Source organism: Camponotus vicinus, unplaced genomic scaffold (genome assembly GCF_025532165.1).
Source record: "Camponotus vicinus isolate PSW18456_S1 unplaced genomic scaffold, iyCamVici1.0 SCAF_11, whole genome shotgun sequence".
NCBI lineage: Eukaryota > Metazoa > Arthropoda > Insecta > Hymenoptera > Formicidae > Camponotus > Camponotus vicinus.
The window spans coordinates 1,881,875-1,899,430 of record NW_028141947.1 but is presented as its reverse complement, the minus strand read 5'-3'; the positions used below and the strand labels follow the sequence as shown (position 1 = coordinate 1,899,430).

At 27.2% G+C, this 17,556-nt stretch overlaps 1 protein-coding gene across 1 annotated transcript; it reads right to left on the bottom strand.

Annotated features, from left to right (window-relative positions):
- Positions 1–4,172: 4,172 nt before the first annotated feature.
- LOC145961658 (aminopeptidase N-like) lies at positions 4,173–17,151 on the bottom strand. The gene is made up of 14 exons (XM_083082091.1): positions 16,981–17,151; positions 16,831–16,890; positions 16,207–16,699; positions 14,600–15,058; positions 12,681–12,861; positions 10,274–10,418; positions 8,209–8,290; positions 7,508–7,782; positions 6,835–7,115; positions 5,842–6,032; positions 5,284–5,622; positions 5,128–5,197; positions 4,920–5,024; positions 4,173–4,316 (listed from the first exon to the last, which is right to left on the bottom strand). Exons 3-14 carry the CDS (start codon positions 16,674–16,676, stop codon positions 4,173–4,175), a joined length of 2,742 nt encoding a protein of 913 aa, XP_082938217.1. The 5' UTR covers positions 16,677–16,699; positions 16,831–16,890; positions 16,981–17,151.
- Positions 17,152–17,556: the final 405 nt, after the last annotated feature.

The window sequence follows — 17,556 nt, the reverse complement described above, 5'->3', positions numbered from 1 at the left end:
TCCTTCTGCAACTCCTCGTGCTCTCGCAACGACGCCGAGATTCTCACTGCCTCTTGACATCGCGGACCGAAAACGCCCGAGCACTTATCTGTTTATATCTAACTCAAGTGCTCGGGTGGTCTATCTATTTACATAATGAAAAATATTCAAGTGCTCGGGCACACTTTCTACTATTCTTGCCAGGACAATTTTAGTACAACAGTACGTGCTAACAATCTATCACTTAAATCATCACTTTTCATCTTTAATTTTGATCTAACAAGGAAAGTCACGGAAGTGTCCCCCTCCGATTTTGATGAGCTTTTAATATGTTGTTTTTTAGACAAAAATAAGGGACACGTATTTTTTTATACGTGCCCATACGCGTGTCTAGGGGGTAAAACACCTCTTTAAAAAAAATCTATTTTTTCCTTTCGAGATGAATATTTCAGAAACTATAAGAGATAGAAAAAAATTTTCAAATTAAAAATTAAATGGCTTCAAGAGTACTTTACAATAATAACAAAAAAAATTTTTAGTTTTTTAATTTTTCAATTACCCCCACCACTAAATATATTTTTTTTTAATTGTGAAATTTCATTATCACCAAGTGAAAGGTTATTTTTTTGCGAATCCAACCATTAAGTTATGTTTCGAAAAGTTATTTTCCAGAATTAATTATAAACCTCTCTGTAATACGCTATTCGTGTCCGTCTATGCGCTCGATTTTTCGCGCAACACATCCTGTTTTTCCATCATAAAAGATAACAAACACGGATACATTTATCTATGTAATTATGTTTTTTTCGCGTGCATAGTTAGAATAACATTGATAAACATTAGAATAACATTAAAACGTTAAATATAAATAAGCTCAAAATGTATGCATGAAATGACACACGAGACTCTAAACTTGTTTAATTTAAGATGGCACAAGATGAAATAATAATAATAATAATAATAATAATAATAATAATAATAACACTTATGTAAATAATATTATAAAAGAAGTAATATATATGAAAATTTTGTAATTGTAACATACAATTTTATAAAGATCATCAATAAGAGAGGAGGAGAAAGGATAAGATAAAAGAAGGTGTAAATATATATCCATTTATTAAATCATATATAAATATATAATGCTGTTTATTAAATAGACAAATAAGAAATTTTATAACATAATTGTATAATTCAATTGCACAATATAAATGTGTAAATGCATTTGATATAATTAAGTACATAAATAAAATTATGGTTTAAAATTGTTACAAAGATGGTGGATGAAAAAAATGTTTTAAACATAACGTTTTCTTACACCATATATATGATATACAGGATGTTCCATTTTAACTTTCACACTCGAATATCCCGAAACCATGGCGGTTTCGGTGAAAATGTTTTAAACAAAAGTTGTATGTAATTGTTAATTGCAAATTCCACGTTTTTTCTTAAAAACAACTATATGTTTTCTTTACACCGATTGATTACTCTCATTATTTTGTACATAAAAGTGTTAAGGTGAGATAATCGAAAAAATGAATATTTTACTAGATATTTTATAGTTTATGTAAAATTAAAAAATTATTTCAAGCCTCATAACTCGACAAGTACTTAATGAAAAAATATTTAATTATAGTGTTTTGGAAAGTTCTCGAGGCAAGCTACAAGAATATGCAAAAGTATATAGGGTATCCCATTTAGAAAGTTGGAGGTGACCTTCACGTGACCTTCAAACGACTTTTCAAGGTAAAACTAATGACACCATCTTATGGCCCCCTTAAAACCATACAACTTTTGTTTAAAACATTTTCACCGAAATCGCCATGGTTTCGAGATATTCGAGTGTGAAAGTTAAAATGGGATACCCTGTATATGATTTAATAAATGGATATTATATGTTTACATCTTCTTTTATCTTATCCTTTCTCCTCCTCTCTTATTGATGATCTTTATAAAATTGTATGTTACAATTACAAAATTTTCATGTGTATATTACTTCTTTTATAATATTAATTACATAAGTGTTATTATTATTATTATTATTATTATTATTATTATTATTATTATTATTATTATTATTATTATTATTATTATTTCATCTTGTGCCATCTTAAATTAAACAAGTTTAGAGTCTCGTGCGTCATTTCATGCATACATTTTGAGCTTATTTATATTTAACGCTTTAATATCTTATAATATATTAAATATAAATTTGATTTGTTATATCAATGTTATTCTAGCTATGCACGCGAAAAAAACATAATTACATAGATAAATGTATCCGTGTTAGTTATCTTTTATTACAGAAAAACAAGATGTGTTGCGCGAAAAATCGAGCGCATGGACGGACACGAATAGCGTATTACAGAGAGGTTTATAATTAATTCTGAAAAATGACTTTTCGAAACATAACAATCATATATAGTTGGATTTGTAAAAAAATAACCTTTCACTTGGAAAAAAATAACCTTTCACTAAAGAAATTTCAAAATTAGAAAAATATATATTTAGTGATGGGGTTATTTTGAAAAATTAAAAAAATTAAAATTTTTTTTGTTGCTATTGTAAAGTACTCTTGAAGCCATTTAACTTTTAATTTGAAAATTTTTTTCTATCTCTTATAGTTTCTGAAATATTCATCTTGAAAGGAAAAAATCGATTTTTTTCAAAGGGGTGTTTTACCCCCTAGACACGCGTATGGGCACGTATAAAAAAATACGTGTTCCTTATTTTTGTCTAGAAAATAACATATTAAAAGTTCATCAAAATCGGAGGGGGACACTTCCGTGCCTTTCCTTGTAAGTTCAATACTACCATATAAATGACACTACTATATGATATATGACATAGAACTAAACTTAAACCGAGGAGAACTAAACAAACACATAATATTCATTGATAAATAATTTAAATATCGTAAATTATTCATATTTTATGATACTTCAGAAAACAGAAACTTATTAAATAAATTTATAATTAACGCCGTTGTTTAAACAAACATCCGTAATTTAAACTCAGATTGAAATCGGATACTATATAACCACATACATTACTAGCGGTTCACGAATATATGTACATATCGTATATCACTCTAATAGAAAGCTGTGACTTTTATATGACATCAAGTGAATTAAATTTGATAATTTTTATCGCTATATTTAAAATTGTCATAAATTATGGAAGAAAGTGGTTCATGATTATATAATTTATTTTTTAATTAAAAATGTCGCTATTTGCTTATATAGTAGGTGCAAATTAATTTGTGTGCATTAGTGCGTGCGTGTGTAAATATTTGCACGAATGCGCGCGAGTGTATGTTACATTTCTTTAAATATGTAAGAAGTATAGAGAAATAGACATGTAGATGTATGAGAAAATTGTCCCATGTGGTTTATTATAAAAATCAAAAATTATATAAAATTTACAAAGATCATGTGTTTCAAACAATTAATAATATATAAATATTTAAAATATTAATAATACATATTAAATTTATAACAACAATTTATTATATATATATATATATATATATGTATATATGTATATATAAAGTTGTGATTATATATATAAATATTAAAGAATTGTAATACGTTTTATAAATTTTTAATTTTAGATGTTATTTAAATATTAATATGCATTATTATATCTATATTATACTTATAATAAAAATTTGATTCAAGATAATATAATTAATAAATATTAACAAATGAAGTTACAAATATAGAACAAATCAAATACAATTTAAAAAATAAATCAGAATACAATTTAAATTAGATAATACGTTTTTAGTACATTAATAATATAATGTTAAATATATTGCAGATACTTTCTCATTTAATATAATTAGAATTATTCATATAATATAACATAATTTAATTATAATTATTTATATATTATAATTATGAATATAATTTACAATTAATTTAATTATAATATAACATAATTTAAATATAATTATTTATATATTATTATTATGAATATAATTTACACTTTGCTTTTCTTCATGTTAATAAGGAAATAAAAACATCAGTGAATTGCGGGCTAAAATGAATTCTTGTTAATGCATCTGCATTTAATTATATATTATTAAGCATAAATAATAAATCGAAAACTATAAACATTATAAAAAGCTATTTGTAAAAAAGATATATAGATGTATTCGCGTCACAATTGTTACTATTATTAAACGGTTACTGTTGATATTTGACAAAATTTTGAAAGTAATTCTGTTGACTTTTGATTTCGAAAAAGCGCATTTGTATCTTGCTTTCAATATTCGAAATATATTGCTGCACACATCTGAAATTTTCTGCTAATTCTGTGAATTTGCTTGTCTAAAACAGATTATATCGGTATTAAGTATTAGTGTGAATAGCCAATAATTATTAATAAATATTATATTAAATATTATCTCGTGTATGTGTATATACAGGGTGTGTCATTTTAAGTGATGCAGCTGAATATCTCTTAAAATAAAAGAGATTGGGAAAAATGTTTCAGACAATAGTTGTATGGTTTCGAGGGGAACATAAGACGGTGCCATTAGTTTGACTTTGAAGATTCAGCTGAAGGTCACGTGAAGATCACCTTCAACTTTGTAAATGGGACACACTATATGCTTTTGCATATTCTTGTAGATTATCTCGAGAGCTTTCCAAAACATTATAACTAAGTTAGTTTTCATTAGGTACTTTCCGAGTTATGAGGCTTGAAATCATTTCTTAATTTTACATAAACTGTAAAATATCTTGTAAAATATTCATTTTTCGATTATTTTACCTTAATACTTTTAAGTACAAAATAATGAGAGGAATCAATTGGTGTAAAGAAAACACATAGTTGTTTCGAAGAAAAAATATGTAATTTGCAATTAACAATTACATATTTTTTCTTCGAAACAACCATGTGTTTTTTTAAATGATATTCATAAAATTTACCTTTACTTTCGTATTTTTTTCTTTCACAAAAAACCATAACTTCTTACATTCATTTAATTCAACTTGTGTCACTTTAAAAAATTTATCTGTTAGCAAGTCGTTTATCTAAAACAGATCATTTTGATGATATTAAACAGCAATATTTGATGTCGCATCATGGTTATTTATTTTACATATATATATGTACATAAGCACATGCAATTTTTACCTTTTCGAGTTGATTTGTGGAATACACATGATTAATAATAATAATAAACGTTGCATACTCGCTGACTTGTCTATAACAGTAAAACAATAAATTTATTGATACACAAATAAATTGTTGAATGATAGATATATATTTACGGAGAGAAAACTGTATTACTTAGGTTTTATATTCTCAAGATTGTGTAATATGAAACTGAGTATTACAGGATCCCTTGCATGCTTCGCAATTGTAAAAAGAAAATAATTAATATAATCTTTATCGGAAAAATCTTTTAAAAACATAATCGATGTTGTACTATCATTTTTTATTAGATTTAGATAGTCTTTAATAAATTGTGAATCCTCAGGGCAAGAGAGAAATTTTAAAAGTTTAGGTTTAAATTTTTCTTTTCCCAGACGATATACTCCCCACCAAGGACAATCTTCATTGCTAGGAGAATAGGACAATACTTTTAAACCTTGACAGTATGTCCATTCTTTCCACCATGGCAAAAGCCTACGAGATTTAACAAAAAACAAATTCCAATATAAAAGTTTTGCACATATTAATCTTATATTTTGATTAAATAATTTAACAAATTATAATTTCATAACATAACATAATAAATTTAAATTTTGATATATAATTTTGATATATAAATAATGTAATAAACATTGCACATGTATCAACAAAACAATTAAATTAAAATAACCGAGAATATATAAGAAAAATTACGTGTTCTTTTCGGGATCTGCGAGATGTCGATTTAAATTATGTCGGGCATTTTCTATGCATATGCGACCATCAAGATTACATGTCCATTTCGCAGCCTCCATTCTTAAACTCTTTGTAAGATCGTGTTCATTAGAAACTTCATCGTATTTTAGTTTATCAAGCAAATCGTATAGTAAGTTTAGCATTTTCCCCTAAATATATAAATTTATATATATTTATATGTATTTATATTGTTACTTGATATAAATTTTATATTTTTCGATTCTTGCATTATATTTTGCCATACCGAAAGATATCTTGCGCAAATGTATTTTACATGGTTTTATATATTAAGAACGTTTTGTCTTGGTAAACAGCTCTAAATTTCTTTTTATAAAGATATCTATTATATGTATAGCTATACTTATATTGTATACGTATTTACACAAATTTGAATTTTACTTGCGTGCATATTCACACATGCTTAACACATGCACACATGTCCATATCAAAATATACAAATATATGTCTACAAAATACAAAAATATTTTGTAGACATATAGACATACATGTAGACATTATATGTATAATATAATTTAATAACTTTTTAACTGTTTGTGTGTGTATTAAACACACAAATAACTGATGTACATATATGTTTTCTACTAATTTTCTATCTAAAAATTAATGATATTTAAATCGTCATTATGAATATCATGCTTTGATTAAAAATGGTAACAATTTTCATATTTTTCTCTATTTTCCTCTCCAACTTTTTATAATTAGTATATACTCTATTCGAATAGAAATAGATACTTATCATTCATCCAAAATATATTTAAAAATCGTAATCAAATTTTTTTAGCTACATGTATTTTATTGTATGTATTTTTTCTGAAAGCACTTAATAATTATTGTTATAAATGCACACAATATTAATATGTGCAATAAGTAATATGTTTTTAGTATGTTTAAGGCATCATTATTGACATTGTTTATAATATGTGTTATTACCTTGATATTAAAATATATTGGTTCCTGAAATAGAAAGATATTGGACAGATATTCCAAAGCTTTGAACATAGGATACCATGCCACGTAGTCTGTTTCTCGTGATAGATATTTCGTAATATTCCAGAATACAGTGGAATTAAGTTGGTTTGTTATCATTAAGTGGAAAGCGTCATCGATAATTTGGGCACGATTCAAAACATGTATTTTCATATAATTTTCAGAATTTAGATAACTTGCAATTCTTCGCCAGATCTCGATATCGTAATTGACTCGATAATATCCTGCCGAAAATAAATAAATTGTATATATATATATATATATATATATATATATATATATATATATAATTCTTTCAAAGGGTTTATCAGTAAAAGTGTCTGTTTATACTTTTGTACTTATACTTTTATACATTAACACAGATCAAAAATGTATCATAAAGTGAACATAAATGGAAATGCAAATTGTATATTATATTAGGTATAAAATCATTTTGCATGAAAGTTGAATATTTCTAATAATGGTACGTATGTATGTATGTATATTTAATGTATAATAAATGTAATGTATATAATACATAATATAATAAATAATATTTTTAATAATGTAAACCTTTTTCTCCAATGTGTATGTATGATATACATTATAAAATGTAATAAATTTATTGCAAACATACCAATTTGTTGTTTATTAAATACTATCCAGTCACTCAACTGCGTAATATACGACATAGGTTTGTCATTATTCACTATCTTATGTAAATTTCTATGTTGTATCGTTACATTTATCCGTCCGATAGGCTGATTATAATCTCGTACTATTTTCAATACAGGAAAATATTTTCGTTTTGTTGAAGACTCAATTAGCTGCCTTATAAGTAAATTGTCTGTAGACATTTGAATAGACGAAAGGTTCTTCATAACTTCATCAAAATAGTTAAGAGTTGGCTTGCTAAAGTTATAAAATTTATGCAAAATTTATTGATGTGACAATGAAAGGTATTATAAGCAAATATATATATATATATATAATTATCACAATTTAAAATTGTTAATTATATTTTATGTTTAATTTAATTAAATATATAATTAATTACATAATTAATCATATGATTTATAGTTTTTATATAAATATTTGATGCTACAGTTTAAATTATAATTTAAAAGAAATGGCCAAACCTGATTACTTTTAAAGATAAGTGTATATATAAAATGAAAATATATCTTGAATATTTAATGATATTGAAGGTAAAAAGTATTGGAAATGGTAATAATAAAGATAATAAAGTATGAAGGAAACGGTGTAAGTTTAAATAAAAATAAAATTAATTTAATTTAAATAAAAATAGTAATTATAGCAATATAGTGTATTACTTACTTGTCCTTTACATATATACGGATACTCTGCCAAAATATCTCTTCAGTAATCATGTGTTGTAATATACGCAATACACTGGATACTATAATTATATAATTTACATCAGAATATGAATAAGATAATAGTTATAGTAAATAATAATTAATAATTATGGTAAAAGTGCATAATATGATATTAAAAGCATTATGTATGAGGTTAGTTTACATTGTACTAATTTACAATAAGATACTCTTTGTACTATGTAATGTAATCGAAACAAAATTTTACATTTAAAGGAATACGTTTGCATTATGTTGTCCGTTCTGGAAGTAGAACTCTCCCATAAGGAATAAGGGGGAGGGAGACGGAACTCATTGCGTCCACGAAGTGTACTTTGTAAGACAAAGCGAAGTTCATTCTACATCTAATCTTGATCCTCACAGAGAGTTTCGTCTACGCAGGGTGTCTCTTTTTACAGTGCTATATCTCGTAAACCAATGATTTTAGAGAAAAATGTTTCAGACAAAAGTTGATTGACTCGAAGGAGAACATAAGATGGTGCCATTGATTCGACCTTGGATAATTGTTTGAAGGTCACATGTAGGTCATCTTTAATTTTTTAAACGGAAATGCCAATTTTTTATTGCTCAGTCTTATAGCTTATCTCGAGAGCTTTTCAAAACGCTATAATAAAGTATTTTTGCGTTGAGTGATTTTCAAGTTGAGGCTTGAAATAATTTCTTAATTTTATAATCTATAAAATATCTAGTAAAATATTCATTTCTCGATTATCTTACCTTAATACTTTTATGTACTAAATAATGAGACGAATCAATTCGTGTAAAGAAAAAACATAGTTGTTTTTAAGAAAAAATATGTAATTGTTAATTGCAAATTACATATTTTTCTTAGAAACAACTATGTTTTTTCTTTACACCAATTGATTCGTCTCATTATTTAGTACATTAAAGTTTTAAGGTAAGATAATCGAAAAATGATTATTTTACTAGATTTACTATTTTATAGCTTATGTAAAATTAAGACATAACTTGAAAAGTACTGAATAAAAAAATACTTTATTATAGCGTTTTGAAAAGCTCTCGAGGTAATCTACAAGAATATGTAATAAAGAAATAGAGATTCATTTAAAAAAGCATTAATGACCTTGACCTGACTTTGACAAGGTCAAGTCCATATTTTCATCATGTATACCCCTTCAAGCTATGCAACTTTCGTTCGAAAAATTTTTCAATAAAATCATCGGTTCGCGAGATAATCTACTGTATCACTTAAAAAGAAACATCCTGTATACAGGGTGTCCGATTCCTGAGTGACCAAACGAAAAGTAGTGGTAGATTGGTTCAAATTGAGAAGAAAAGTTCTCTACTATTTTGCAAAATTCGCAATAATTATTAAGAAATAAGCAAAAATGTTTCGGCGCATGTGAGAAGCGATAGATCGCTCGCAGTGTCCGATTAATGAGTGATCAAACGAAAAGTGGTGGTAGATTGGGTCAAACTGGAAAGACAAGTCCTTTACCATTTTGCAAAATTCGCAATAATTATTAAGTTATAGGCAAAAATGTCTCAGCGCATGAGAAGCGATCTATCTACCGCTTCTTATACTCTGAGACATTTTTGCCTATAACTTAATAATTATTGCGAATTTTGCAATATGATAGAGAACTTTTCTTTTCGGTTTGACCCAATCTATCACCACATTTGTTTGATCACTTAATAATCACACACTACAAGCGGTTTACCGCTTCTCATGTACCAAGACATTTTTGCTTATTTCTTAATAATTATTGCGAATTTTGCAAAATGAGGACTTTTCTTCTCAGTTTGACCCAATCTACTACTACTTTTCGTTTGATTACTCAGGAATCGGACACCCTGTATGTAATATATTTTATATATGTATAATTTTATATACTACAGCTCCATTATGTATGTATATATGTGTGCATGTGTATAATGAAAAGATTATATATAAAATTAAAGTTTCTATCAGTTATTCTGTTTGTTTTTTAAGCATTTATATTCAAAAATTTACGCATAATGAATTTTTAATTATATTATCATACCTCTAATGTAACGAAAATTTTCAACAGAACTGTTGATTGTGCTGAATTGTGTGTAAAGTGATGTTTTATATTCAGTATCGAAATGAAGGGATTCGTGTTGAATTTGTACCACAAACAAGTCCATCATCCGAGTACTTGGGAGAACCTATAGAAAATGGTTTAAATGTATTTATTTAATTAATATTATATTTAACACACACAATAACAATAGCAATATGCATTAGGGCTGCTACTTTCTACGTGTATGTAAAAAAAATTTGTTATACTCTTATACTCTTAAAATATAGAATAAATAATTTAAAAATATAATATATTAATAACAAAAACGATTACTCGACATATAACTTTAAAACTAAATATTTCGAGAATTATTAAAATATATTATATAGTAAAATTATCTTATTACACAATTTCTATATGTATACATATATTATGTGGAATCTGAATGATAATGTATTTTTCTTTTTTTTTATATAATAATTTAAAGTCGGACAAATGTAACATAGTGACTTTGACATACACACAAAATAAAAGAAACATTAAAATGTAAAAATATTTTAAATTGTATTATTTATGTATGTTGCAGATTTACTTGAAAATTAGCATTTTTTAAAAATTCACTCTTTTTTGTAAATGTAGAATCTTCGCCTAATATTCTGATTTATAAAAAGAATTACACGCTATAATGGTAAATATTTACCTTTACACAGCCAGCGCCAAATGACTTGACCTTGACATATATTGTCAAGGTGACTGCACTGAGTAACATCCAAAAGGTTTTAAGCGTCGCTCGTTGTTTATTAAAAAGTTATAAACAAAAGAAGCTTTATAAGATTCACAGAATTTTTGGACACCATGTACAATAATAGACCTTTCGTATTAAAAGTTATAAAGGAATAAACATATTGAAGAACATCTCAATTTCTTTGATCTTTGCATATATATCGATTATAATTGAGGATGACATTGTAAAAGAAACAATTTAAATTTATATAGAATTTAATACAATTTAATACAATTAAAAAATATTACAAATGTATGTATACACACACACACACACACACACACGCGAGGGGTGCAAGAGGGGCCTTCGGCCCACCCTCCCGCGACCACCCGGCCGGTAGGGGACGCATTGCGAAGAGTTCAATCACAATGGATATATGCTGTAAGTTGTAAAGCAAGGTCCACCTTGCCTACCGGCGGGGGCCGAAGGCCCCCCCCCGCACTCCCAGCGCGCGCGCGCGCGCGCGTGTGTGTGTGTGTGTGTGTGTGTGTGTGTGTGTGCACATACATTTGTGATATTTTACAATTATATTCAATTGTATTAAATTCATACACTTCTCTCTGCATAGAAAGTTACAAATCTATGTGAAATTATGTAACAATTGACTTTTCTTTCGATAAATGTATTAATGAATTTATGAAACATCTTTTGTTCATAACTTTTTAATAAACAACGAGCGACGCCTAAAACCTTTTGGATGTTATTCAGGACAGTGACCTTGACAATATATGTCAAGGTCAAGTCATTTGGGGGTGGCTGTGTAAAGGTAAATATTTACCATATATATATATATACAGGGTGTCCCATTTTAACTTTCACACTCGAATATCTCGAAACCATGACGGTTTCGGTGAAAATGTTTTAAAAACAAAAGTTGTATGGTTTTAAGGGAGCCATAAGATGGTGTCATTGGTTTCACCTTAAAAAGTCGTTTGAAAGTCACGTGAAGGTCACATTCAATTTTTTAAATGGAACCCCCTATTTATTTAGAAAGTTGGAGGTGACCTTCACGTGACCTTCAAACGACTTTTCAAGGTAAAAGTAATGACACCATCTTATGGCCCCCTTAAAACCATACAACTTTTGTTTAAAACATTTTCACCGAAATCGCCATGGTTTCGAGATATTCGAGTGTGAAAGTTAAAATGGGATACCCTGTATATGATTTAATAAATGGATATTATATATTTACATCTTCTTTTATCTTATCCTTTCTCCTCCTCTCTTATTGATGATCTTTATAAAATTGTATGTTACAATTACAAAATTTTCATGTGTATATTACTTCTTTTATAATATTAATTACATAAGTGTTATTATTATTATTATTATTATTATTATTTATTTATATTATTATTATATTATTATATTATTATATATTACAACTTTTGTTTAAAACATTTTCACCGAAACCGCCATGGTTTCAAGATATTCGAGTGTGAAAGTTAAAATGGAACACCCTGTATATATATGTTTAACGCAAACCTTGCTCACTTGCAAATAATATGATACATATATATATATATATATATATATATATTATGATACATATATATATATATATATATCCATCATGTTGTTTGCTAGTGAGCATGTTTTGCGCTAAAGAATGCTTAAAATAACCTGATTGGTGACATATGATCCAAGAAATGCGACAATAGCTTCATTTAACAAAGAGGATAACGGCCAAAGTGGATTTTCATAATAAGAACATTCCTGTATTATTTTATGGACCATGAAGCGGGCAACTTTGATTTTAGTCGCAACAGAATCTACTTTGTCATTGTAGATAATATCTGCTTCTCTGAAAATTATAAATAATGTCTATTTCTGTTGTATAATAACACATAAAAAATATTGTATTTCCAAATTTATAATTAAATGATTCTATTAAATTAACATATTAATTATATATTATTATTAATGCCTATACTTATACCTTAATATAATTATTTAATTTACAATTTTATATTTTAATTTGTAATTTTCAATTTTATGATTATAAAATATATATATTTTAATATTATTTTTCGTATAAGTTGATGTACATTGAAGATATAGGTTGTCCAGAAAGTTATTGTGGTTTTTAACCTTCAAGTTCTAATACGCATATTTTAAAAGTGAAACTTATTAATATGTCAAGTAAACTTTATTAATTGAAAAGAGAACCATTGAAATTTAAATATTTTTGCCAACGAGAAACAATGTTTATTTATTCCTGTAGCATAAAATTTAGATTTCTAGAAGCGACAAACTCTTCAAAGGTGTTTTTGACAGTAGCTTCATTGTTAAAGGTTTTCCCCTGCAAGAAATTGTCGAAATGTTTAAAGAAGTGATAGTCAGTTGGTGAGAAAACCGGCGAACATAATGGATGAGACAGAGTTTCATAGAGCTTCATAGCTCAATTGATTAATGCAGCGTCGGTTGTGCGGCGTGTAGTCGAGTATTGTCGTGTAGAACAATTGGAACTTTTCTGTTGACCAACCGAACGCAAACGTATCAGTTCCTGATGCATTTTGCCAATTTCTCGACAGTACCTCTCTGCCGCGATAATTTCGCCCGAATTTAGAAAGCTGTAATGGATTATCTCGGTTGACGACTACCAAATAGTCACCATAATCTTTTTTTAATGCAAATTTGGTTTCCGAGAGTGTTTTGGCGCTTCATCATGGTCAAACAATTGTGCAAAACGTCGACGATTATCGTAAGATCCATTTTTCATCAAACGTTACAATGCGATCAAGAAACGGATTATTTTGTTTGCGCAAAATCAATGCAGCACACACTTGAAAGTGACGATTCTTTTGATTTTCGCTCAATTGATGTGGCATCCATTTGTCGAGCTTTTTTGTTTTTCCAATTCGTTCCAGGTAATCAGAAACAGCTGACTTGCTTACGCCAAGTTTTTCCGCTAGTTCTCGAATCAATGTGCGTGACTCTGTTTCAACTAACACCTTCAAGTGGTCGTCGTCAATAATCGCAATCGTCCAGAACTTTTCAACTTCAAGGCTCTCATCTCCACTGAAATTTACGGAAACCACCATTGCATTGTACGTTCATTAGCGGTTCCTGGACCAAGTGCATCGTTAATATTGCAAGCCTTCAGCTGCTTTACGACTCATTTTGAATTCATATAAAAAAATCGCTGGAATTTGCTATTTTTCCATTCTTAATTTCATAGTTTAAATAAATCGCAAACCAATATCAAAACACAGTTATTTTTATTAAAATGTAGAGCGAAGTTTGCGCTTTTAAATTGATATAACATAGATACAAAAGAAAGACAACGTAAAAAAAGCGCCAAATTTTAAACAACAAAAATCGCAATAACTTTCTGAACAAATAATAAACTGGACTAATAATAAACGATTAGATATGTTTCTCCTCTCATTGCTTCATACAATTTTACTTATTTTTTAAAATATATTCAAATAATATTTTAAAAATAGAGAAAAGATATGTAAATAATTTTAGTTACCATGAATTGTTATCCTTTCTTTTCATCTTCGAAATATATTAATTTTTTCTAATTATATAGTTACCTGTAAAGAATAAGGCCCAGATGTATGATGCTTTCGTTTTGAAAATCCGGAAGTGCAACATGATTTATTTGCCAAGTTTGATTCAAACGTTTCCATTTATCGAACAAGTACGATGTTATATTTTCAGCAAATTTGTGTGCAAATTCGCAGTGCATTCTACACCACATATTAATTCTGATACTTTCATTTGTACCAGGTATAAGAGATAAATTAATTCGGTTAGTCAGAAATAAAAGATAAATAGGCTTTATAAACGTATTAAAATATGTCTTCGTCATGTTTTTATCATTCGTTTCTATTTTTTGTATCGGTACATTTGATAAAACTGTATAGTTTTGATAATGTTCTACAATGATATTATAGATAGGCCTATGGAACATGAAGGTTCTTAAAGATTCAAATCCGGGCAAAGACGGAATCATGTGTTGGATCCCTTCAATATCAACATACGTTGCCAACCTATCACATTTAGAAATATGAATTAACAATAATAAAAAACACCGCAAAAACCTTATGCAAAAGTGGTTTCAATGAAATTGTATAAAAGTTGCATATATTTTAGTTGTGCGGGATTCATAAAATGTTTATTTTAGAATGTACAGGTACAAAATAAATATTTAATAATTAATATTTAGTATGAAAATTTAATAAAATTAAAATAAATTTCAATATAAAACAGTATTAGAATAATAACTTTTTTAAATTGATTTTAATTGATATATTATCAACGATTCCTTACATAATTTTATACAAGTTCAAGAAACTGTCTATTTTAGTGATAGTTTATTAAATAAAACACATATGTATATATGTCTTAGTTATTAGCGAAATTAGTATTGTTTCTAAATAGTATGGGTGTGTGTAGATGCACGTTTAAATACATGAAACAGCATAAGTATAGCTTGTATATTTAATTTTATATATTATATGCAGAGTGTTTTTATGAAAGTTGTGAGTGTTCATGATCTAATTAAATTTTGATAATGACTTTTATGGATTATAAGGATAAAAAGAATTCATATAAACATAAAATTAGCATTATAAGGATAAAATAAACATTATAAGGATAAAAGAATTCATATATCTGGAAATGTTTTCCTTCTGAATTATAAATTTTTTATTAATTTTTTCAATATTAGAAACGAATTTCCTAATGTTTGGTATTGTCAAAGTAAAGTGTAAAACTTAAATGTTTGTTCAAAATTTCAAATTTCAAATAAGCAAGTTCTATAAAAATATAAATCCTTCAAAATCATACTTATATTTTGAAAACAATTCGAAACTCTACCGGAATATTTGATTTCGTTCGAGTGTTGACAATAAAATGCTGTATAAGACGTGTATTATTGCTGACTACTTTAATTAAATTAATTTTTATTTGCAGCTTACATTCATTTTAATAATAATGGTAATATTAAATTGCAAAATGTTAAAAGATGTTAAGAAACATATAATTAAGAATGGAAACATTTCAGATACGTACATGTCTATGTATAAATGTGTTTTTCTTAGAAAATACTTTTTAAATAGAAATAGAATGCTGTACCAGGGTTTGTTCATAAACATCGTGAAATTACTATATATTTAACATTTTAACAGTTACTTACCACTGTCGCTCATCTCTTTTATAAAAGTTTTTTAGGCCTGTACCTTCAGTTATATTATAAACTAATTTTATGATGTAATATCCTGGCAATAGATCACTAGCGAATATATATTTGACAATGTTTTTCTCAATATCATACATAGATTTTACCGATGGATAAATGATCGTTTTATCAATATCATATTTGGAATAATAATTTGGATAATGAAACGCAGTTAGACCAATATCTTTTACGTGTAAATACAATAATATGCTTGATGTTGGATATATAATCCCTATACGTATACTACAGTTGCTGACAAAAATATTTTTTTCGATATGTGTAACGATGATATCATATTGTGGCGGTAATATATAATTCGTTTGCCCGTTTAACTCTTCTTGAGATATTTTAATTATCTGATCGTCGGTTAAAAAAACCGCCGCGACGATAATTGTTAAACTGCTACTTAACAATAGTTTTAGAAACATGATACTACTTTTATCTTAGATATCTGTAAAAATATATTTTTGTTAGAAAGTACAAACGGACAAATTAAACACAGTACTGTCTCTACCATGATTTAGTGGAAAAGAAGGAATTAAGACAAATATATAAAAATAAACTTAATTTTGAATGACTTACTCTGTATAATGGGATATATCACAAATTCTATGGAAGTGTATGTTTCGTTACAATAATTAGCTGCAATAAATTAATGTTTTATCCACTATCATTGTAACATGAAAAATATATATGCGCACTTATGATTTCTTATTATTTCGAGAAACTTACAAAGACTAACAACATTTAGCGATATTACAATAAATGTGTATGTCATATGTAAACACACAACTTCTGAGGTCGTTAACAGACGTTTCAATCGAGAAACGGTATGTAATAGCAAAGCACGGTGCCGTTTGTCCCTCTCCAAATTCGTGCTAGCGATCGAGCGCCGTAAGAAGGCAGAGCCGTCTATTTCGCATTGGTCTAATCTACCAACGCCACTTTAATCTTAGCTTAACTCATTCTTTGTCTCTTTCTAAAGGAACAGTTAGAAGGAGACAAAGAGTAAGTTAAGCTAAGATTAAAGTTAAACGACGTTGATAGAAACAAACATAAAGCAAAAGAGGCTACCGTTACGTAGAATATAAAAATATCTAGAAATATATATATTTGAATTCTTTTATTCTATTTAAAAGTAGTATTCCTTTAAAAATTCCTTTAAAAATTTGAGAATTTTTATAATTTACAATATACATTCAAATGAAATTTTATTAACTATATTATTACGAGTTTGTATCGGTAAATTGTCTTGAAGCAAGTTAATGAAAAAACGTAACTTATTAACACTAGAGTATAATATTACAG

Bases quoted from the DNA above. Each gene is read 5' to 3' on its own strand.
- LOC145961658 (XM_083082091.1), bottom strand. From the start codon at position 16,676: ATGTTTCTAAAACTATTGTTAAGTAGCAGTTTAACAATTATCGTCGCG. The intron at 10,419-12,680 runs GTTATTTTAAGC...CATTTTCTATAG, and splicing joins GATCATATGTCACCAATCAG to GTTCTCCCAAGTACTCGGAT. The intron at 5,623-5,841 runs GTAATTTTTCTT...TAAATCTCGTAG, and splicing joins GCAGATCCCGAAAAGAACAC to GCTTTTGCCATGGTGGAAAG.